We start from the raw sequence: 24,722 nt of genomic DNA, 5'->3' as shown, positions 1-24,722 counted from the left end.
GGCCAGGGCTTTGGTGATCTGGAAATGGCTCTGCTGCAGCATCACTGGGGCAGGGGCTGGCATGGGGTCCTGAGCAGGGCAGGTAAAGGCCTCAGTTGAGTCAGGGTCATTAAAGCCTATTAGTGTACTCAGGACCACACCGCCTTCCAAGAAAACCCAGACCCCACAGTCCTACAAAATGCACAACTACATAACTGCTCAAAATACTGTAAAAATACCACCTTTTTCTCCTAAAGCAGACATGGGCAAAACTATACGTCTTTTGAAAAGGAAACAAAATACTATGTTTACTCCTTGACTTAATCTTCTCTCTTGATGTACATGCTCTTTCTTTTGGAAGAAGTTTGCTTTTGAAAATTTTCTATTATATAGGTTCCTGAAAAAAACTGCTTATGAAGGTCAACTTCAGATGGAACTGCTGAAATTATTTGGGACAGTGCCCACAGACCTCAAATCTCAGTACTTCCTCAGGAGTAGAGCTGAAGGATATTCACACAAGTGGATACCCTACAACTACCTGTGGGAATCTCACAAGGGATAATGCTAAAAATAGTTCAGTGACACTGAAAACATGCAAGGCTAACGTTCACCTTCTCCATCCTACAGGTCAAAATATATTTCATCCAGCCTCTTTGGGATTGAGCTGAATCTAAGTAATTTTCTACTGGGATGCAGCAATCAACAACAGGACCTTTTGCCACGTTCTGTAACCTCAGTCAAGTTTTTCCACAAACAGTCATGGTACTATCACGGACATCAGGCTGTCAGCTTTCATAACTGTTAACTTCCTAATCTGACTATGTCCAAAAAGGAAATCAAGAAGTCTCTTACGTGGAACTGCACTTAAAGAAGAGAACTAATAACTACTTCCTGCAAACACCCAAAGCTTGAAAAGGACAGAGTCATGAAAAAGAATCTACCCAACACTGCCAGATTAAAAACAAGATGACAGCCTTTCATGATGAGAGACATCAAGAACAGGTGAAAGAATGTGAAAAACTGTAGCCTGGACACCACATGTGCTCTTGCTGACAATCACGACACAAATTCTTTATTCCCTGTACCAGCTAGCTTTAGTGCCTCTTTCAAAAATATCACAGCAAATATGAAAGTTGAAACTAAACACTCTTGGCAACATATTTTTCTTACCAGCCACTAAAAAACTACAAGAAAAGAAGAAATGATTATATTAATGAGAAGTGAATTTCTCAAGAGCTTTTTAAAAAACTATTTCATTTGAGGTGGAGGCATTTTCATTCACAGTAAACACAAAGCACTGTCACCATCACTTGTTTTTGATGGTTGGAAAACTCCTCTTTAAAATGCACAAATAAATCTCACCCAGTGTATGCAGAAGCATCCAAGAATAAGTCTGAATAAAACCAAGATTGATTTCAAAGGATCCCCTTGCTTTTATGAATTCCATCCTTCTTCAGTGGGAAGTTGGGAATACCATTACAAAGCTGGAGTATTTTGTCTAAGCAGATGCAAAGTTACTAGCAGGTAGAAACACCAACCTGTTTCTATATGAGACACCTTGTATCTACTGCCACCCCAGAAAATTTTCTCTCAGTCTGTATTTCAGTCTCTATTTCTCAGCTGTGTTCAGGTGTACTTTTTCCAATGTTGGCAGTTAGGGTGAATAAAAAATTATGTTTTATTAAAAAAAAAAGTAATATTTTATTAATAAAATATTGTAAGTGTTAATCTTTTATAAACACTTTGGTTTTTTAATGCATGCCAATCTTCATTTGAAATTTTGATATTCTGTATTTTAATAAATTTAGTTTCCAAAGAGCACAGAAGAAAATTTAGACAGAAGCTATTATTCAAATCACTGGGCTGAACAAGATGACTCTCTCTGCACATCATCCTCAGCTTGGTCAAGCTTTGAGGTCAAACCTCAAAAAATGAGGAAATGAAGGACATAATATGTACCTGTAAATAATTGTACAAGTACAAAGAGTATTTTCTTTTCAACCCCTTGCACATTCAGCTCCTAGCCACATTCAATGGCTAATTCCTTGAAACCTGAAAAATTGATTTGAAAATGGGAACACTATTTTTATATTGGAGACATAAGAGACTTATTAGTCCTAGAGTCTTGAAGCTCATGGTAACAAAAAAAAATAGGTCATCTTAATTCATCATCTATCTTCCCTTATCCATTTCTAAAGGGAAAAGTGGTTTACATTCTCTCAGTGTAAAACACAGTATGTGTTAGATCATTTTCCAAAATCAGACTCAGAATGAAATTCTGCCTAATCAAATGGACTTAATCAAACGCTACCCAGCTCTCTAAAAAAACAATGAAGAGCATTTTCAGAAAAAAAGTTTTGAAAATAAAGTAATACATGTAAGTACACAGCATTTATATATCTACTATGTATATGTTTAGCCTATACCACGTACAGGCTAAATACCCTATGAAAGATTTCTTTCTTCTAGGGTAGCAAGATTAGAGTATAGCATATACTGAAATTTTAAAAGCAACATATTCTATTGTTCACTATTTCTTTTCTAGAGTGCACTTCATAAGCTAAAGCTTTAGATATAAGCCAAGATTAGAGTAGGATTATTTAACATAGTGCTTTCTGCTTACTGATTCAATCATACTGATCTGTGTGTTTACATTACTCCCACCCTATCTTTAACCACAGAATCTTGCTGATAAGATTACTCAACAGAAGACTGGCAAGAGCAACCACATCTATCACTTAAGAAATTAGAGACAAAGGGGGAAAAAAAAAAAAAGACAAAGCTATCCTGACTGACTTGTGAATACCAAATAAAAAAAAATAACCAGAAGAAGGCAGTGGTAAAGCTCTGGACAAAGACAATCCTGGTGATCAATGTGTAATTCCTCTTATAAGCTCCTGTACTGAACTCCAGTTTCTTGCCCGAGATACACTAAAACTCTGCAACCTCTTTCTAGAAGACTTAACTTTTCAGGAAGCTAGATGATTGTTTTGTCTAAGTGATGGCAAGCATCATGTCTTTTAACAGTAATAGTTTTCATCCCAGAATGGTGTGCTACATGGGAAGGCATCTATGTGCTGTCTTCTAAGACTTGTTATTTGCTCGTTGTCCAGTGTGGGGAAAAGGAAGTTCACAGTCATGCTTTCCAGACTTCTGCAGCTATCACTTAGTCACCTTGAAGTCTTCAACTCTTCTGGGCGTTCAAAACGTGACAGGATAATGCTCTTCTCAAACAAACCCCTTCTCTTTTACTGATGTACGTGAAATACCTTTGGGTGACAAAAACTTTTGCTCTTCCCATGAGTAACCCAGCTACTCACCCTCAAATGAAGTTTACTAAAACAAGCCCAAGACTTACCACTGCTCAGGAAGGGGCCGCCTTCTCACTCCCTACTACACAGGGTTGTGAACACCTTTTAGCTACCTTTCACCAAACCTCAGTGCACACAGCTGAGGATATCCAGACAGAGTGACTATGAAATTTCTCTTTTCTTTTTGTGCTTCCCTAGCAGGATTCTTATCTGCTTGGAACAGGGAGTCTCTTTGACTATACTTAGACAACAGCCATGCAGAAAACCTACAAGAGAAGGGAACAGACTTCCTCCATAAACTCTTGGTGCAACAATTAAAATGGATGACTCCTGCCATTACAGAAAATCTATTCTAGCAAAAGACAATTATTTACCAAGGGAGCACACAAGCCCATAAAGCAGCTTGGGTTGAAGGTGGAAAGCTCAAGGAAAGTACAAAAGTGCTAGTAGCCTTTTCTGGGGGAGGACTACTAATCTGCAGCAGCAACATGGTTTCAGACAGTGGATCTTTTGCTCTTCATATTTTTTTTGTTTCACCAGCCCAAACACCCTTGTTTCTTCTTAAGTCTCACTCTCTATTTTAGCTCACAATTAACATCTACAGACATGACACAGCAGAAATCAGACCTTTGCAGTACACCATGCTCTTGTGGATGAATTTCTTTTAAAGTATTAATTTTATCTTCAAGAGACAGTTGCTAATGCATTCAATTGTGAATTGTGATGTGACCAATTCATTGTGATAAAATCTGATTCTCTGTACTGCTTAGTTATTATCCTGCTAAATTATAGGCAGCTCCAGAATAAAGCCATACATTTCAGCACATCTAGACACATTCCTCAATTTCAGAGTGCAGTAATGGTTTCTAGACTGTCACAAGACAGAATTCCTCTCATGAAATTTGTAGAACCCAAGACAGCCAAATTCAGCATATGTATTCTAAAACAACGTGAAGTTTGAACTTACCTGTATTCAGCAGATATCACAAACTGTCTTCCTTAATCTAACAGTATAGCAAATTGTCATGTTGTATCCCACCAGCTCCAAAAAGAGAATTTATCAGGTTACCCACTTTCTTTCCTCTTGGATTAAAGCTACCAGGCCTTACCTTTCGCTGCTGTTCTCCTCATGGTAACACTTCTGTGATCTCCCCTCTCACAATAAAAAGGCTGAAGTTGAAAGACCAGTTAATTCTTCCTCTCAGCACAACAGTTTCCTGTGGAGCAGTAATACAACAAGTTAGGGGGGGGAAGCTGTTGTTGGCATTTGGGTTTGCTTTTTTTGAAAAGGATGATTTTTTTGTATGGGTATATAATTATCTTGCTGGTTTTAAATTGCAAGTGTTTAACAAACTATCTGTAGGAGAGTAATGTAAAAACAAAAGTTAAATAAAAGTAGCAAAGGTACCAAATGTAAACTTTCATTTCCTTGTTTTAGACAGTTCATTGTCTAATGATTTACATTTTCTGTGGATTTCTAAAACAAAGAAAGATAAAAACTGTGCTTTATTCCTTTTTGCCCCCCCCAAGAAACATTATTGAAAAATGGAAGACTCTTTACACATAACCTACTCACCCTGCCTCACTTGCACAGAGTTAAACAATCATCAACTTCAATACCTTTGAGTAAAACACATTATCTTGCACAACTACAGTTGAAGATGGAACAAAACACTAATGTAAAAAAATCTGTACAAGGCACAAGCACTCACTGATACCCCTGCCCTATGATTTGTTATAGATTTGTAACAGCACACAGAACTGTTAGGGAAATGCTAGCTGCAGATAAAAGCAATGAGCCACATTCATTTAGAGTTTAGAAACTGGAAGGGACAGATTGTTTAAACTAGTGTAAAACAGCAAAAACAAACTTTCTTTTTTGTGTGTGTTACTGTGATTTTCTTCTCCAGCATGTAATATTTTGAACTTTGACTGTGTTCAAGTCAAACTAATTTCAAGTATTTAGCCCTGAAGCAACAAAGCCAGCAAGTTTATTATGCTTCTCCATTAACTTTCCATGTAATAATGGGTAAATACATTCAAATTATGTTCTTAGATAATTTCCTTTCAAGCAACTTCCATGAGGTTTAAAGCTGACATCACCAAAAATCTGAAGTTTTAAAAATTTAAATATGTGCATATTTTTTCACACATGATTTTGTCGAAAGTAACATTTTTAGAAGCTACATCTTTCCACTGTGACATAAAAGAAGTAACAGTTGAAAAGCAGGCTACTTGGAATATCTTGACTCTTCTACTCACATGTGAAAAAAATAAATTAAAATACACATCTGTATCACATATAAAAAGAGAAGTATCATACAGCTGAGTACTTTCCTGAAACTGTGATACTTTACTAAAACTTCAAGAAACTTGCACACTATGATGATGGACTGGATGATGAAAGCTTTATACAGTGCAAGACCACAGCTAAAGCTAATTAAAAGGGGTTTTTTAAAATGTCAGTGACTGATGAATTCATTTCATGTGAGTGTTGTCTGTGACCATGCTGGACAGTTATTACAAGGACTCAAGACTAAGACTTGAAAGGAGTTATAAATAAAACTGAATACTACCATAAAATAAGCAGGTTTTGCTACACAATAGCATTCATAGCATAAGTGATCATCAGGATTAAGAATAGAAATCCTTTTAAGCCATCAAATAAATTTTAAATACTTTATACTTTCACAGACTCCCCCAAAAATTCAAAGCTTTTCCACTGCAAGCAAATAAATCATGGAAGGTGATGCAGAGTCAAAGTAACTGTTTTTACAGATTACTTTAGAACAGCGAATGGTTTTTATCTTTTTGTTCCAAGTACCAGATTGCACTTGGTGCAGTAATAAAGATTCCAACCCTGCAGTGATAGTCATCAAGTTTAGCACAACTGAAGCATCTGTGAGAACATAAAAAGGATTCCAGCTTTTCATTAGCTTGTGTTGTACCAGATAGGCTGTTTTACAGCATGCCCACCAGCCTGTTAAAAATATAAGACAACAGAAAGTTCTGAAAGAGCTGTTTGAAATGAGGCAAACCCAACTGCAGGAACACAATATATTACTGTTTCCAAGAGGTGCTACTTAGAACTCAGTTACACCTAAGTATTCAATTTAAAGCTGCTATTAAATTAGCTCATAGATTGTACTGTTTTTCACACACAACACTCAGGAACAGTATTTCTGAGCCTCTATCTAACAACCACTACATGTTGCTGAACCTCAGCAAAATTAAAACCAGCTACCTCAAAAACAGGGGCAGGGTCAACCTGAAACAAATTTTAACTTCTTCTGCAGGGGCAGATCTAGGAACCATTTTTCATCACCTCATGTACTTAAGTGGCAAACCCTAGGCAAGGCAGTTATGTCCTTCGCTAATCAAGACAGAGTCCCTTATGTCGCACTCACCATCCCCAGCCTGGCTCAACCCATAGCACACCCGCCATAGAAAAGAAGAAAACTACCAGCAAACACAGGGGATACACCTCCAGGGCACATTCTGGCAAAATTACATAGCAAAGACAGATCTCAAGGCATTCTTGTATGTGTGTCTTGGCAAGCAAGCTGAATGAGAAAGACATGGTTAAGAAATTAATCAAGCAGCTTCTAGAAATAAAGGGAAAAATAAGCAAATAAAGAAATGCAATGGCAAGGCTGAAATGCAGTGGCATTAGAGTGTACAAATCAGCAGAGTGAAAACCAAAGTTATAAAGACTGAGATAAGCACAGAGGTTGTCAGCTGCAGACAGAAAATGACCAAAGTATTTAAGAGACTGTCAGTACAGAATCCAGTGAGAAACCATTTGCTGCAAATTTAGGAAAAAGGGGAAAAAAAAATCCACAAACCTAGGATAATATTGGATTAATCATCAAAATGTCTTCAATCCAAAGAGCACTCAAAGGATATCCACACTGATGAAGTGTGTTATTTACATCACTTATGTCTCAATTCATTCTGTAAACTGAGTTTTAGTCTTTCTCTGATTAACATCCCTCACATGAATTACTTTTTTAAAAATCAGATCAAAAGCATTTATCTGCCTTTAATTCCCTGCTGAAGTTTTTATTGTTAATCCCCAAATCACTTCTACTAGCCACCTCCCACTGTGCAAGTCCTTTGTCAGAAAGCATTATATTAGTAGACAAGCCTAAGTCTTCACTCTCTGCTTTGCTAGTACATAATACTAGGTGTCAGAAAACAAGATTGAAAACATTTTTCCTGCCTAACTTTGCTCCTTCTATTTTGAAAGAATTACTCAAAGGGCACATATTGCTGCATTTCAAAGAAGGTAGTATTCTACAGAAAATATCAAAATTGCTCCCCCTTTTGCCTGTCACGCATCTGAATTATCCTTCTCACTGTTAGTCAGGCATTCAAATAAGCCAAATGTCCTGAAAAAAAAATAATTTATGCATATCTAGGGCTTCCCAGTACAAGTTTATCTAGACAGCATGCCTGCTCATAAAAACACACAACAGAACTATGGAGATAAATGTAACATTTTAAAGAAGCCTAAGCAAAAAGGATATTGAGGGTTCAGTCTGCACAAAGAGGATTAAAGTTTTTCTCTCAATGACTCTGCATCTAAGGCAGGACAAGAGCCAGCAATTTTAAAGCCCATTAGCTTTTTTGACCCTACCAGTGGTACAAATGCAGTAACTCAGACTTCACCATTGGCATCTTCATGGGTGAGACAGTCATCAATGGGGAATCTCTGCTGGATAAGGACTGAGGATATTTTACACAGACATACTGCACTGTCTGTCTAACAAAACAGACACTTGGAAGCATCGATGAAGTTCTCAGTTTTAGCCTGAGATAAAGGCAGACATTTTTCAGGCATAATATGAACAAGGAGTTATATTTGCCCCTTTTTTCATCTATAAATGCTTCAAGATTAAAACTCCATATGCAAGGGTGAAAAGGAATTATACATAGTTTGAACAGCAAAACCAGTTATAGACGGAAAATAGGTACAGTGTAAGCTAAGAAATACTTCCCTCTGCCAATTTTTTCATTTGTACAAGTCTTACGTTTGCTTTCACCACCAGCAATCATGTGCTATTATGTTTAGAAACACACGAGACATCAGCTACAACTTCTGGCCACGCTCCCATTGCTCTTCTCCCTGCTGTTTGTTACTGTCAGTGCTGCAGAGCCCTTCAAGAAAAGGGCCTGTGCAGCCTCCTGCATGGACACACAGTCCAGCAGCCATAGTTCCCACTCCAGACTCCACACATGGGGAACATGTACCTACAGGCACCAGTCGCTTCCCAAACAAGTATGACTTAACTGCATTACTTCAAAGCTATCCTTAATGAATCTGGAACACCTTTTCCTTAAACTTAATCATCTATTCATCTGTTGTTTCTTAAATAAAAACCCTACTTCATACCATTTTTAAAAGTCTTTAATGGGCTGAAAAGAGGCAAACGAGAGTAAAACTTAAAAAGAGTTTTTAAATAATATACAGTATTTTATTAAATAAAATTTGCAATACTTAAAAATAATTTCCAGCAAACTACCCAGCATATAGACTCATCTAGTATACCTGAAGACACAACAGTATACGTCCTTATTTTTGTAATAGAGATAGTCAGTGTACCTCTCAGCGCACACTGTGGCATCTTTATGGAAAAGTAAGATCTCAAAGGCTAAAGGAAGAAAATTAAGCAAATGTATCAGAACTTTAGAAAAGGTACCAAAAGCTTTGTATTTATAAACTCAGTATTATTTAGCATTACACATATATGACTTTAAACCAAAATATTAAAAATCAGTTTTTCATTTATGCACATAATCAGTCGGTGTTCTGACAAGAAATTTGATCTGAGTTGGAATCCCTTTTAGTTCACATTTTTGTATTTAAAAAAAAAAAAAAAAAGTTCAATTCTTTCAAGGAAAGGAAATTAAACTTCCATATTTTCCTGCAGCTAAACTTTTAATAAACTGATATATTTGAACACCTCCTGTAGTCACTAAAAGCAAAGCTAGGACAGACAGACTTTAATCAAATTTATAGGCTTTCAAACCATCGAAGCAAATATTAACTAGCCATATATATCATTACAACAACTAAGCTTTAGTATTTCTTAAGTTGTTAAAGAAAGCAAGTGGGTACTTAGTACTTTACAAATATATTTTTGTAATGTTATTCACTCTAACATCAAGCAGGAATTTTCTGCACTTGCAAAACGGCTCAGTAAGTCACCAGTGGTGTACTGCTCACTATTTATGAAGTGATTAGCATAAACAAACTTTTAAGCTGTCAGCAGTAAAATATTGCCTGAAAATGTTCTGCTTTCTCTCCAGGTAAGTTTACGACCTGCTTTAGAATATGAGCAACTGTAATTACAGTAAGTCATACATTTCAAGAATGTAAAACTCTCTCTAAATTCTCAAAGCATATAAAGTGTGTTATTCAGTAGAGTAAGGCATTGTATATTTTAAAAAGCAACAGTAACAAGTTTAGACCAAAGATTTGTCCCAAAAAATCCTGAAACAAGAAATACTACTTATAAATGAGAATATTAGAGAAGTAAGGTCTCCAAATTAAACAGCATAGTTTGTATTAATGCACAACAGAAGCAAATAATGTCATGCAGATTTAACATTTACTAAATTGACAGTAATTTTTAAAATTGCAGTTAGAGCTGCTCTATGGCTAACAACAAAAAATGAAAAAGCTTTTCTCCTCCTTCCCTCCCTCCCCATCCTGCTTTAAAAGTCAGAAGATATGGGGTTGTAAAAACCTGAAAAAGGAAATGGTATGTGTGAAGTCAGCAGTTCAGCGAAGAGGCTGGCTGGCCATTAACAGCTTTAAATATTCTTAAAATGCCAATCTTCCCACATGAAAGGGTATTTTAATGTTATATTAAAATAAATAAAAAAATATAACTTATATTTCTATCTTAAACAAAACTGCCAGTTTTAGTAGTTTGCTAGTACATATTTACAGTAGCACAAGATTTTGACAATTTGTTTAAATATTTTGGTGAATTCAGCACACTGAAACCTCTGTGCTGTTTTCCACTTCCCCCTTCAAGCCTTGAGTACTCTTCCTGAAAACATTCATCATCATTATTCAACCTGGCTTTGTCCAAATACCTAACTCAAGTTTTTTTTCATAAAGCAAACTAATTAAATTATGAAAAAAAAAAAATAAACCTGTACAATTAGCACTAAGAGCTACGTACCTGCATGAAATTGTCTCTACACTCAGCTACATCTTCTGTCTTCAGCTCAGCCTCCCTTGACACAGGAAGAAAGATCTCAAATTATTCATTCTGCAAGGCACTGAGCTTACTTTCAGCACAGTGTAAATACAGCAGGTAAGGGAGAAAAGAAATTGCTGTTGCAAATATAGCATGAGATGCCCAGACACTAAAGATACATACCTATACAGCTTTTCTGCACTTGTCTTTAGCAGATAAGAAGCAACAACACCAGCAGCAGTCACAGAGTGTAATACATAAAGAGAAAAGGGGGAAAAAGACAAACAGAGGCCCAATGGCAGAAAGGGGATTTTTCACCCTTTTAGGCAACTTTGGCTTCCTCCCTTCTATATTGCCTTCACACTGGAAAAGGACTGTAAAAGCTTGGTTCAGTTATGAACCAACAGAGCTCTAGCCACACAGCGCACAGTCAGCAAATTCATCCCTGAGGTCCAGATTTTTTATTCACAACAGAGTATCCAGAGAAACACATACTTTTAGTCTGATGAAGAAATCTACAGAAGTCAAATAGCATGCACAATTTTTTTTTTTTTTCACTGAAGGCATTGGAGATCAGCCTTGGGACATTTCTGCACAGGATCCGACTGCTGTCAGCACCCCAGCTTCAGAACAACATATTTATCTCCCCTCACTTGTACTCAATGCCAACAGCAACGTATTTCTGCCACCATACTCTTCCAGAGCATAAAATACCTGTTTCTTTCTCCCACCTGAGAATCCAAACAACATATGTCCCTGACTGGGATTCCCTGCCAGGGTATATTAACAAAGACACAATTCTCCTCAACTCGTTCTTCTGCTGCTGTGACACTCCATGGCTTATATAATGGAATAACTACACTGATCCCACGTACTGGCGTCCAGTCAAGGAACAAAACCAAACCAACCAGAACTAACCAACCCTTAAGTAATTTCTTGATAGCTCCCCTGTTGAGACAATGTTTCTGCAGGAAAAAAACCCAAAATATAGAGCTGCTTGCAGTTTCCAGGCACATGCACTGGACTCACCTGTTGCTGGTGCTGATAGCTGTGCTATTTCTCTAACTCAAAAAGTCCCCTTACATAAGGGATCTTCATGCAAATGCCACTAAAAATATTTGTCCATCTATTTGGACAAATGTTATTATTCAATCACAGAATGTTGTGAGTTGGAATGGACCCACAAGGATCATCAAGGTCCAACTCCTGTCCCTGGACAGGACAACCCCAAGAATCACACTAACTGCCATTCCAAAGGACCATTCAGTGCTGCTAGACATTTTTGCAGCTAACAAAGCACTAACAGGTCATAAAAGACATTACAACTCCTAAGTGCTCAAAGGACTAGACAGCTGCAAATACTCTGCTGTACTATTTTGCTTCACTCTTCAAAAACGGAAGAAGACTAAGGACTCAAACCATCAGGAAAATTTGCAGCAAATCTGTATCTCTCTTCCCATCTTCTATGACAACTTTCCAGTTATACTAAAAAGAAAACAACCCAGAGGTGAAGCAAGCCGCAACAGGGCAATCTCCTCCCTCTTCCTTGGCATGACAGCATATCTGTCATGGGCTGTATTTAGCTCTGGCCCAGAGCAGAGGCAGAGTATCTCCCTTACTGCTGTTTCTGGAGATCCCCTTCCTGAAGGCAATCCCCCCTCTTTCTTCCACCCAGTGCTCAAACCATTGAGAACTAGAGAATATTCAGACTATATTTTCCTACAAGCTGAAAAATAATTACATACTATATTCAGAGTTTTCCATCTAATCATAACACTACTTATTTTGGGATCAAAACCAGTTAATATCATCTGACCTTCCCAAAAAAACACTGTCTGCTTCTTAACAGCCCTCCAGTGCAGGGTACACATATAAGAGATTTGGTAGGGGAAGTGCCATCAAACATGCAGCAGCCCTTTTAATCTCTGAGCCCCTGAGAGACGTTAGTGACAAAAAAAGAGTTCCACCAAATTTAGCAGCTCTGATACCCTTTCACATTCCTCCATGAACAAGACTGTTTTACAAACTGCCCTTTTTAAGTGGGCTTTTAAAAGTGCCCCAAGAACTGCACTCCTTCCACTGAACCTGCCTGCATTAATCTCTGATAGATTCCACACAGTACATAAATAATGGTACATGCTTCATTTTAGATATGCACCTCATTAAAATGGTGCTACTCTCTTACAGGTTTTATAAACTTCAGCTGCTCCCTGAACTAATGTATGGTAGAGGATGAAAGGCTCAACCTCGTCTTTGCCCTACACTAAAAGGAGTCTCGTATTACCTTAAGAAGACAACTGACTTAGATTTCCATCAAAGCTCATCGCTTTTATGAAAATTGATGGAAATTAAAATGATGGCATTCCCTTGGCATCTTAACTAGAATTTGACCTGATTCATGAAGCTGAAGGCCTAGAATTAAATTATCTAAACAGAAAATCTACCTTTAATACAATGTTTTACTTGGGTTTAGATGACAATATATAAATAGGAAGAATATAAACCACTTATGGGTTTAAAAAAAAAAAAATCAGTAATCAGTCATGCTCATGCACAAACTGGGTATAGCATTATTCTTACAGAGCCAATAAAGAAAATGTACTTTAGGATTAGTTTGGACATAAGATATCTAGACAGTATCTTACCTGTGAAGCAGAAAGTCTGTCACTCTGCTAAAACACATGAAAGAGCACTAAAATTCTGCTAAAGGTGTAGTATTTCAGAAAGACTTTGATATTAGGTTCTGCAAGTAATTCAGAAAAACAGAAGAGAGAACACATAAGAACCAATAAGAACAATAAGCACACCATCAGTACACCAAGTGCCAGCTTGGATCCAAACTGATCAACCACTACCCATAAAGCAGGTGCCTTAGGTGAAGTTCAGAACTATGAATCAGTCTTGAAACAAGAGTGCTGAGATAAAAGAGACACAGAGCTTAACATCACAAAGAATAAATCTATACTTCATTTAGAGAAGAAAATGGATACTTCCAAGAGAAGAAAATAATGACTTTTTGGTCCCATCTGAAAGACACAGAAACTAAAGCTGTTACTTTTCCTGAGAGGGATCTTGGGCACAGAGTTGCTAAGGGCACGTGCACAGCTTATCCCTGCAGACACACAGTGCTAAGGGTGTAACACATTATATCCCCTCTACTACAAACAGTTTAGTTGTGTGCACTTACGCCAAATGTCCATTGTATATTAAAGAAACAAGAGCAAGACCAAATAAATAAAAGTCATAACTTGGCTGATAGAGACAGCTGCTGCTTTCTGAATGGTTATGAAGCAGCTCCTGACTTTCATCCAGACCTACACCCTTGTTGACCAAGCAGAAAGACTAACAAGGATGAGATAAAAGTACCTCTGACTGTCATCAACACCATTTATGCACCAGTTACTGGTGCATAAATAATAGCAGTTCTTTGTGTATAGATTTGCCACATACAAAAGGGGAGCTCTGTTGGCTCAGGTACCTGAAGCCAAAAGATGGTAAGAGATCACAGATACCAAATACAACTTTTAGGCAATGTGGTGTGTTTACAGAAACACGCCTGGAGTCAGCAGGTGACTCACCAAATCATCTCCTGCTGCTCCCAGGAGCGAGGCAGGATTGCTGCTCTGTGGCCAGCAGTGCATCAGGAGCTGGGTGCACACCCTCAGCCCTCTCTGCCCACACACATCAAGTCAGCCAGCAGGTGCACAAAGGTACAAAAATAGTATTTACAGAGAAACATACTCTTAAAAAACCCTACATTTCACTTAAGTACTTAACTACCTCACTTTTCAGTGACTGTACCTCAAATTAATTGCCTCTCCACATAGACACCATAAGCTGCTCACACACACATTGTCAGTCATCGTTACAATGCAAAATAAACTTAAGTGCCTATAACTAATATTAAAGATTTCCTAACACTTAATTATAGAGCAACTGGACCTTACAAGAAATCTCCAAAGATGTACAGATTTTCTAGGAAAAGCCTCATATACCCTCATATACCAGAAGCACAAATCACAGTAAAAAAACAATTGCTCATCAAATTGTATTACAATGTTAACAAATATTCTGGAACTTTAAATTTAACATTTCCATTGTTTCTTATCTACCCACTGCTCTACTGCACTTGACAATTTTATATGGGCTTTTCTGGCTTTTCCCACATGCTAGAAAAATCTCATTCTGGGCAATTTATGTTGCATGTCTTACACTTTAAAGAATACAAACGGTATAGTCCTTTATATTTAAGATTTTAATCTCTGAAAGAAGCAATCAGCACTAAGGCTGGATGCTTAAGGCTATTTCTTTCAAATGGGAAGGAACAGAACTTTAAATGCCCTGCAGATGTGGAGCTCACAAAGTTGGTTAACAACCTCCCCTGTCTAGACTCCTTGAAGCAGTGTCCTGATCCCTACCTGTAATTTGTTCTATATTTACACTTTAAAAATACCATAATAGACTGTGAAATAATATCTCTCAGGATTTCTTTAAAACATGAAAAGAATAGCTATATATTTCACTCACCCTGTTTGAGATAGATGTATCCAGACAAGTAAGAAAGCCAGTCACAGTGTCCTGAACAGTTAATGACAAATGTCGTTTCCTGTTACTGACACTATTTAGTAGCAGTGGATAATTGCGGAGGACTTCATTTGTCCCCGTACAATCACTCAGTAAAGGGAGTAAACAGGACTTGCTCACAGCTCAATATTCCATTGGAATATCAAGAAAACAAAAGTAGAAACCTATGTACAGCAGGCAGAAGCAGCTATATATGTCTGCTTCGAGTTTCTTCATATTCTCTAAAGTAAAGCTGCGTTTTAGCACAAATTGTAGACAGGTACTGGAATCAATGCTTTCTCAGTATTACAAATTTCACACTAGCAAAATGCCTCTTTTAAACTTGAGCAGCTACTCCAGAAAACAATGCCTCTGCCTTAAGAGCACTATCTGGTCACAGCAACAGCAGTCACAGCAAAGGGGGAAAAAAAAGCATCAATGTAGGAACAAAGTCAAAAGAAAAATATTTTAAAGTACTGCCGTTGCTTGTTTCCTAAAATTCCTGTATCAAGACTTATATGTATCTGAATGTTAAGAATAATCTAATTATGTTCTCATATTTTCATGGCCCCTAATTATTGTGAAAGTAGTTTATACTTTCACTATAGCACATCATGAAAAGCCAACACATGTTTTTGCTGAATCTGAACCTTACTACAAAAATATAAAATACCAAGCAACCTGAAAGATACCACACAAACATTGCTATTTCTATTACACCAAATAGAAAAAGAGAGCATCAACTCCATCAACAGAGTTTCAAACAAAATTAGCAAACTCTATTTTCATATTCAAGACCAGACCATGTTAAAGTTAAAAGCCATATAAACACTTCCCGGTCTCAACCTGTTTCACCACACACTGTTTCCTGCAGCCTCCCACTTGCATTACTGTGCGACTTCCCATAAATAAAATACTAACAGAAGTGTCTCCAATGCACTTTTTCTTTACATCAGTTCAAGAAATATCATCCTTAAATAGTACTTACATTTTATGTTCCCTAAGGGAGAAAATCGGCTGCCCCTTCCCCAGAACGCGCAGCCTGGCTGTACAAGGAATTTCTGTGGACACGCTCTAAGTGCAGCCACTCACATGGGCTGTGGGTTGCTGTGGCCTGAACAGCACTTGATGGTGGCCCCTGGAGAGCTGGTACAGCGCAATGCATTCACTCCCCTATTTACTCCGCAATGTTAACGTGTCAGTCCAAAACCCAAGTGTAACGCAGCGAACGCCTTGCTGCAATACTGCTCCCATCTGCTCCAGAGCTGCAGTGACTGCCTCACCAAATGCTGTGCTCCGCCACTTCCAAAGAGTAAGGTGGGGTAGGAATGATTTTAAAATCCAAAGGTTTAAGACTGTTACTCTACATTATAAAAAATTCATAACCAGTCAAACTTGAAGAGCTGTCTACAACTTAGACACAGCATGCTCTGAAAACCTACTGTCCCGTCTGCAGAGTCTATGCTTTTTAAGTTTTAATCACCTTGTCCACGTTAGTTTGGAGATGCATGAGTCACAAGCAAAGTTTACATTACCAGAACTCACTAATATATCAGCATTTCCCATTTTCATTAAACCCTTTAAGTCTTAGAATTATTTTTTGATATCTCTCATAGTATAAGACATCAGTGAGGAACAGCACATAACTGTAGGGAAAGACTTCAACTTTAAATCGTATTAACACTTAAAGCACGTCTTCACTCCTAAAGAATAATTGAGCATAAAATTTAACTTGATACACGCCACAGCACTGCAATGTGTTTTGCAGGTTAGCCTAGAAGCTAAAGATAACAATGACGCACAACACAGCAACAGAACTTTCCATACTTGAATTACTTTCTTTGGACCATTCAAAATTATGACTCTCCGTGAAAGATACCCCCTTTAAGTCGACAATCAATATATGCCATATACGCAGTTTAATTGTAAAGAATACGGAAACAATGCCGCAGTGCATCGCAACCCGACAAGTGCCCCACAACAGGCCACGGCTGGCACCGCGCCGTCTTCGAGCGGCACCCGCAGCTCCCTTACCCAACACAAGCGAGCGCTCCGAATTAAACGATTTTTAACAAGCATCCGGCTTTTCTGGTCGACGCCCGCTCCCCAGCACCTCGCCAGCCTCGGGGGTCGCCAGGCAAGGACGATCAGGAGCAGCCCCAGCCGGGAGGGCGGGGAGCCACCGCCACCGCCGCGGGAGAGGCAGCGGGGCCGCCCCGGCGAGAGGAGGCGTGTCCTGCCCGCGCTCCTGTCAAACGCCGCCGGCTCCGCCGCTCGTCCCGGAGGCACCGGCGGCTCAGGGACCTCCCGCGCCACCCTTGTTCACCGGAGCTCCCGCTATCCAGGAGTCGCGGCCAGCCCCGGACAGAGAAAGGCACGCTGTTAGCGCCAGGAGGCAGAGCCGCCGCGCTCCTCTCACCCTCGCAGCTGCGCTCGTACTCGGCCACCCGCGGGTCCCCGCGGGCGGGGTCGGCGGGACCCGCCGTGCTGGGAGTTCAGCCCGCAGAGGAGGGGAGCGGCCAGCGCCAAGAGACAGGGGCGCGGCGCTGGACCACGGGGCAGCCCCGGCCAGACCCGATGCCGCCCCCAGCTCAGTGGTGTTGCCGAGGAGGGGAACGCAGGACCGGGGCGCCCGGCGGCCACGGCGGGCGGAGGTTGCGGTGCGAGCTATAGGAGGGGGCGCGACCTCCGCCTAGCCTCCCTTTCTCTCTCTGCTCCTCCCTCCCCCTGCCCGCCACCGCAGGGAGCGGGAAGCGCCAACGCCGCCACTCACCGGGCGGGCGGGATGCAAGTCCGCGGCGTCCTGTCAAGCCACTCCTGCCGCCGCCCGCCTCACGCCGCCGCCATGTTCCGGGGGCACCGCGCATGCCCGGCAGCAGCACCGGGGGCGCCGGGCCTCTCCCCCCGCTGTCCCCCTTCCGCCCGTCGCGGCGGGGGCGGCTCCGCTCGGCGCTGCGCGACCCGCGGGCATCTCAAGACACCGGCATCCCCTCACGGCCGCCATCCCCGCGCCCCGCCTGCATCCCCTCACGGCCGGCATCCCTGCCCCCCACGCCATCTCCTCACGGCCGCCATCCCCCCAACCCCCGCCATTCCCGCGCCCCGCCGGCATCCCCCGCACCGTCAGTGTCCCCGTGCTGTACCCGGACCTGCGGCGGGAGGTCAGGGTTGGCGAGGGCTGCTGCGCCCGGGGTGCGGGACCGCCTTGTGAGGGGGAAAAATGAACCCTTGGCAGGTGTTTGCGTAGGAGACTTCGGTGTGAGCAATGGACGCCTGGAAAAGGCGTGAGGGATCGATGGCAGGGGATTCTGAGGGGATACCTGAGGCAGCCGGTGCCGTGCTCTGCAGCCGCCCCGGTGCCGTGGTGCCGGCACCGCCAGGGTACACGTGGTGAATAGTGCCCTGCATTGTACGTGCTCGAGTGATCACGGTATGTGCGTATAATTATATGTAACCACTTATAACGGGTAATAATGCACGTTATAATCGGTGCACAGCCACTTGGGAAATATCACACAATTATTTTACAGACATCCGCGCTTGTAAGGACTGTATGATAGGAAAAGCTCTTCCATGGCTTTTTCGGAGGATGCATTCCGATTTTATAAGCTTTGGGTGTTTTAATTCCGACCCCGAGAGGCGTGTAGGCATAAACATAATTGGTAAAAAATCATACTTTAAATGCTACCAGCATTCAGAGGAGTTTGTGCCCAATTTTCATCTTCACTCTTTTAACATCACTTGGAAGTGAAATTTTAAATTTGAAATTATGGTAAGGTCATGAGAGTGAGGTTCTGTGAGTTCTTTTAATAAAAAAAAAAAACAAACCCAAACCACAGAAAAGAAATCCCAAATATCTACCCAAATACCTACCCAATCCCCCTCACACTCCTCTGTATGACAGTGAAATTCATACAGCCCACTTTGGTATCCTGCATATACTGCAAGTTACTACTAGCTATTTATTTTAAGCACTCTCATAAGCAGTAAATGGCTCTTTAGAAACAAGGAAAACTAGTCCTTGACATTATTATAAATATTTCATATTTAGACAACACAAAAGAAACAAGTAAAAATATGCTAATCCAAGTAATTAAAATTCACAAGAGGTAGAGAAAGAAATACTGAAACATGCTTACAGAAAACCTTTATAGTGAAGTGTGTTATGCTCATCACCAATGGAGATGAATGCTGCTTTTAATTTGAAATATTTTCCCCTTTCTGTAATATTGAACTTTTGCAGGAAAATGTTGATTGTAATAATGGATACAAAACCATGCCAAGTGTCACAGAATAAGTCCCTGTGAGACAAAGAGGAAATGAAAACATATTTTAAAGCTATTCTTTAAACCCAAGCCAGTGCTAGATACAACTTCTGAGGAATCTGTTCCCTGGGAGCCAGTGGGGCACCATATCTTGGTTTCTACAGCTGTTGTTGCAGAGCTGTCAAACATGAACTGGTGCGGTCCTATACCTGCTTGTAATTTTCCCTGAAGGCTGAAATCAGGAAGCCCAGCCAACAATAATCCTGCTTTTTAGACCCCTGATGTGATGAAGCAGAGTAAACAATAGTCATAAGAATAAATGTCTACAAGATACATCAGCAGTTAAAAGAGCAGAATAGAAGAAAACTTTTAATACAGTCTTCTAATCCAGGCGTTAAATGGATCTATAACGCTTTCACGTGAGTCCTTCGCCTACAAGCTATAGCTGATGTAAAACAAAAAAAAATACTTCTTTACTGGCTTATTAGAAAAGGAAGAAGAAATCCTGACTGCTTCTACTTTCCAGTAGAATGATGAGCTTGTTTTCTGGTGACTCGCCCATCATCTTTCATTTTCTTTTGTAGGTATTGAACTGAAATATTTGGGTCAGAAAAAACAGGCATTTTTTTAAGTTCTCAGTGTTCTTCACAGAGAGAGACACATGCTTCTGCATGAATGTAGAAGTACGTATGTGTATATATATTTGTATATGTATACATATATAAATGTATGGCTTCACAGTTTTTTTCCAGGGAGATTCTGTGATTTTAGAAAAAAGCAACAACATCAAAACACAACAAAAAATACATTTTATGGAGGTAGGTCCCCATGAACTCCTATAAGTAGCCAACATGATGTTCTGGGAGGTTGATGCAGACAAAAAAAAATGTTTAAGAACTGTCACTTCCCCAAAGAAATAACACTAAGAGTATAAGTAAATGAACTATCCATGCAGAAAATGCAACAGGCAGAGTAAAAGATCAGCCTGGCTGTCACAAGCTCCTCCTGAGCCTCAAACAGGAATGAAGCCTCCAGAAGAGAGAAGTTGGGTCAGGTTACTTGGAGGAACTACAAAAGCTGAGCCTGATCATGCAGGTGGTAAAGTAAGAAAAGGCTGCAGAAAATGAGACACAACTAGCAAGGGATATTTGGGGTAACATAAAATATTTAAGTACCTTACCAGACATGGAAAAGAATCAATTAAATGATTATGCCTATATCAAGCAGAGCTGGTAAGTTTTTAATAGACAACACAGAAATTCAAGCTTTTTAATATTTCTGTACCTAATTTTTACTTTTATATATATATATATATATATATATATCAGGCATTGTTGATAATTGGAAAAACAGGCAGATTTCAGATTTGACAAAGGACCAAGTGAAAAAATATTCAAACACAATTTGCTGCTTTTCCATCACCTGAATTTAAAGGACTGGATGATGAAAACTAATGGTTATCATTGATAATTTACAGTGAAGGAATATTACAGGACAAAAGGGGAGAAACTCTATTGTTGAAAAAGAAAGGAGGAAGGAGGATATTATATATCAATCTGTTTGACCTCAGTACACAGAAAAGATACTGGAGCAAGTAAACAAGCTATCTTTAAGCAGTTGTAACACAACAAGTAACAGCCAACACAGCTTTGTCAAGAACAAAAGATGTCAAATCTAATCTCTCCCACAACAAAGTAAGAGGAATCATCAGCGAAGGAGAAACATTGAAGGTCATGTTGGATGTCACTTTAGTAAGATTTTTGACATGGTCTCATATGATATTCTTTCAGCAAACAAGGAAAACAATGTAGAAGTTGTTATTTAGGGAGTTCATACAAGCAGCTCATTGTCAGAAAGATGTTAATGAACTCAGCGATGGTTCAGAAAACATGTTTACATTACTGGAGATTATACTAAACTGAGAGTCTTTAGAATGCTGGAGGACAGATGTTTGGTTTAGAAGGATTTTCGCACACTAGTGGTTTAGTTTGGGAAAAGGAGGGTTCTACTCAATGGAGATAAGTGCCTGCTACTGGGCAGCAGCAGATGCGATCAGCTATATAAACAGGAAAGGGGAAACTACTGTGTCTTCTGCAGGGAAAAAAGCTGCAATTATGTGACCAAAAGAAAAAAAGAAAAAAAAAAGGAAGTTCTGTTTTTATGTGAATCACAATCTCTATAAAGAGGATGATATCACAGAGCTGCTGCAATGAGAAAGTTAAACCACATAAAACAATTGAGAAAAAGAAAGATGGACTTTTGTGAAAGAGCCTTATTTACATGGCCCTAGGAAAACTTAGTAGCCATGGTCTGTTTGGCTTCAGTAAATACAAAGCCCATGGAAGGAGCAGAAAAGAACAATCTGAATGATTTAGTATCTATAAAACATGACTTAAAACCAACCCACAACGTAGAATTTACATTAAAGGGAGAAAACAGAAGAAGGAGAAAAATACATTATGTATGCAGTATTGATATGAATATATGCAAGTGCCATAAAGATAAAAGCATGAATTCGTTCTCCAGTTCCATAGTGAATGGATCAAAATTTAAAACAAAGCAAGAAGATTAGAAAACAAAAATTATAAGGATAGGAAGAAGCTGGCTAGGTGTTTGTGCAGCTGCCAACCTCAGACCCTACAAGAAGAGCTTGTACCACCATTCAGAACTAGCACAGGTAGAGTGGCCCTTAGGCAGAGAGTGGACTCAGTCACTCTCCATGGTCCCTGCAAACAACATGATTCAATGAATGTAAGCTTTCTTTAAGGACATTGGAAAATATCAGCTTCATCAGGGAAAGGATTTTATGGTTTCTGCAAAATGCATGCCACTGTCTTCCAAAAATAAATTGTTTCAATAATAATTTTAAACTGCTTTTCTATTTTCTGAGCCCTCCTCCTTTCAAGCTGTCACAATATGATTATGTGACTAAGTATATCACAGATATCTGAGAGGGTGTGCAGTTTCACTAGCTGAAGAAAGCTGCAATTTAGACCTAAAGAGGTTTGCCTTAGCATTCAGTTATGTGAATTCAACAGATACTGAAGATTTTTATCTGACAGCAAATTAACATTTTGTTCTTTCTCAAGAATGAAGTTTGCCTTTTTCAGAACAGCCTCAGAAGTCCTTCAGGGCCTGAAGTGTGACAATGACATATGCTTTTAATAACATCTTCTTTAATGTTTCTTTTCCTTTTCTGCTGGCTTGTAGAAAATGCCATCACCTCCTTCGAAATTTTTAAACTGTGTAGATTAAGAGCAGGAACAATTTCATATGACAAGTGTAAAGAACACTCACTGTGACTAGAGTAAGTAAAAACATTCAGGCATTCTAAAGCAGTTTCATTTAATGCTATAATATTACAGTATATACATAAGGTGTTTAGACATGCATGTAGGAACTGGTAGCCCTGAAAGAAGTTATGTTAATTTCATTTGCATAGCTGCAAACCTGAAAATAACTTCTTTGAGGTACAGGAACCTCACAGAAATAAATGGGAACAGAATATTCAATACACAACCTGTTAAAATACTTGGCAGTATTAGTTAAAAGTTGATTTTTAAAGGAAAAGGAGTGAGAAACCAATTTCATGTCAGACCTAAGCTATGGCTAATCTTTTACCACTGGATGAATAGTGATTAAAATTGCCCCAGCAAGGGAAAATAGAATTTTATTTTTTTTTGTATTATTTTAAGTGAGTGCTTCCTGCACAACAACAAAGAAGAAGGAAAAAACGTTTACTCCCAAAATCTTGTGGACAAAAGTATGTAATAGATTTTTAATACCAAAAATAGGAGAAAACGTTTTATGAAATGGATTTAAACATGGGATTTGAGATAAAGTAACAGCACCAGGAAACCAGACTATTACTTCTGGGTCATAATGATTCAGATCACTGATTTGTATTAGAAATCCAAATGCAAAAGCTCTAATAAACATCCTGCCACCAATCCTGATATGTCAGCAAATATTTTAGCAATGCATTTGACCCAAATTCCAATTCCTTTTGCAGTAGTAAAATTAATGATTAATTATTGTCTCCACAAAACAGGATAAAAGGTGGCATAACTTACCCATTTTCTCTTAATGCCATTGGGTTTTCTGCATGTCTAGGTAAGAATTAATTTCTCCAAGGTGTATTAAAAGTGTACTCTCCAACAGGAGAGTAATAAATGTTTAAGCTTTTATAATTGCCAGAGAGGAACTATTCTGGCTCTGGGTTCATATTTTGGCAAACAAAAGCAAAGTCTCCATTAATGTGCTGACATTTCTCCTTTGGATGCACTTTGAAAGTGGAAAGGAAATTCAATTAAAATAGAGCACCCTCATCACTAAGAGTGAGAGCAAACAAGATGAAGTGCTAGTAATCCCTACCCTTGAATTCAGCAGCTGTTGCAAAGCCTGCCATCTCCCTGCTGCTGGGGCTTATCCAGCTGTCTGGGGGCATCACTGCCCAACTCAGTCCCACATGAGAAAAAGCTCCAGCTCTTCTGGCTGTGGGAAAGCTTTGAGAAAATGAAAAATTTAAGCAAATGCACTGTTGTCTCCCAATATTTTTAGGCAATCTGGCAGAGTCATTCAGATACACTTAAGAGGTGATTTTTCTCTCAGATGTAGCCTTTGGACCCCACGGTCCCACAACTTCCAAATCCAGTCCATTTTCTCTGATGCTACTGAACTGAGCACTTCTGCCATAGGATTTGCCAGTTATTGTTGACAGTTCCCTGCCAGCCTCCTGTGGCCCCTTGGCTCTGTGGATCCTGGGGCAGCCAGAATGAAGGTAGGAGCAAGCAAGGTAGCAAGGAGGAGCCCAGCTGGCAAGTGAAGGGAGGGAGAGGGCCATCAGGATTTAGCACAGGCTGGCCGCCACTTGGGCTGCCCTTAGAGCAGGGTGGCAGCTTTGACCTGCTGGAGCCATGGAAAGGAGCTACCCTGGTTGGCAACAGAATCTCAAATCCACAATCAAATGAATCATGCCTCTGAGTGATGGGTGTGTAAATCCTGCTTGGGCTACACCCTGTGCTGAGCATGCCCTGGGAGAAATGGGGGCGATAGGGATGCCTTGGGTGGGCAAAGGGCTAACTGCTAAATAAATTTGCTGCATAAGAGTAAAACCAAAAAGGTCCTTTCTTTGAAGCCAAGAGTATGCTCACTAGGTTGTTATCTCTTTCAATTAGTACCCTAAAACCAAAAGAAGAATTAACTGATAATAACACCATTAAACACTCTTGAAAGTTTAGTTTCAAGTCATGCATTGTTTGGCTTAATGTGACCAACCATGTACACCCTGAGAGGCCACACAGGCATGAATAATATGACAAATGCCATTCTTTGTGTGAACAGCATTTATTTTCATTTCAGTGCAATGAAACCTGAGATGCCAGAGTGGT

General features: G+C 39.6%; 1 protein-coding gene across 4 annotated transcripts in view; it reads right to left on the bottom strand.

Annotated features, from left to right (window-relative positions):
* Positions 1–17,122, bottom strand: part of SCML2 (Scm polycomb group protein like 2) — a 71,408-nt gene extending 54,286 nt beyond the window's left edge. For 2 of the 4 annotated variants that reach the window (XM_005516667.3, XM_088052014.1), the window contains exons 1-2: positions 10,487–10,539; positions 4,400–4,507 (exon numbers count right to left, since the gene is read on the bottom strand). In XM_005516667.3, coding sequence (XP_005516724.1) covers positions 4,400–4,421 — 22 coding nt within the window. In that variant the 5' untranslated portion in view covers positions 4,422–4,507; positions 10,487–10,539. Of the gene's footprint in view, positions 1–4,399; positions 4,508–10,486; positions 10,540–17,101 lie in introns of those variants that run through there. The other 2 variants (XM_088052013.1, XM_088052015.1) reach the window with 2 other exon arrangements.
* Between the last annotated feature and the right edge of the window lie 7,600 nt (positions 17,123–24,722).

Source organism: Pseudopodoces humilis, chromosome 2 (assembly GCF_049639895.1).
Source record: "Pseudopodoces humilis isolate 2021_Gansu_Grassland_sample_001 chromosome 2, ASM4963989v1, whole genome shotgun sequence".
NCBI classification, from domain to species: domain Eukaryota; kingdom Metazoa; phylum Chordata; class Aves; order Passeriformes; family Paridae; genus Pseudopodoces; species Pseudopodoces humilis.
The sequence above is the reverse complement of the archived record's forward strand: the minus strand, read 5'-3'. Positions and strand labels throughout refer to the sequence as shown.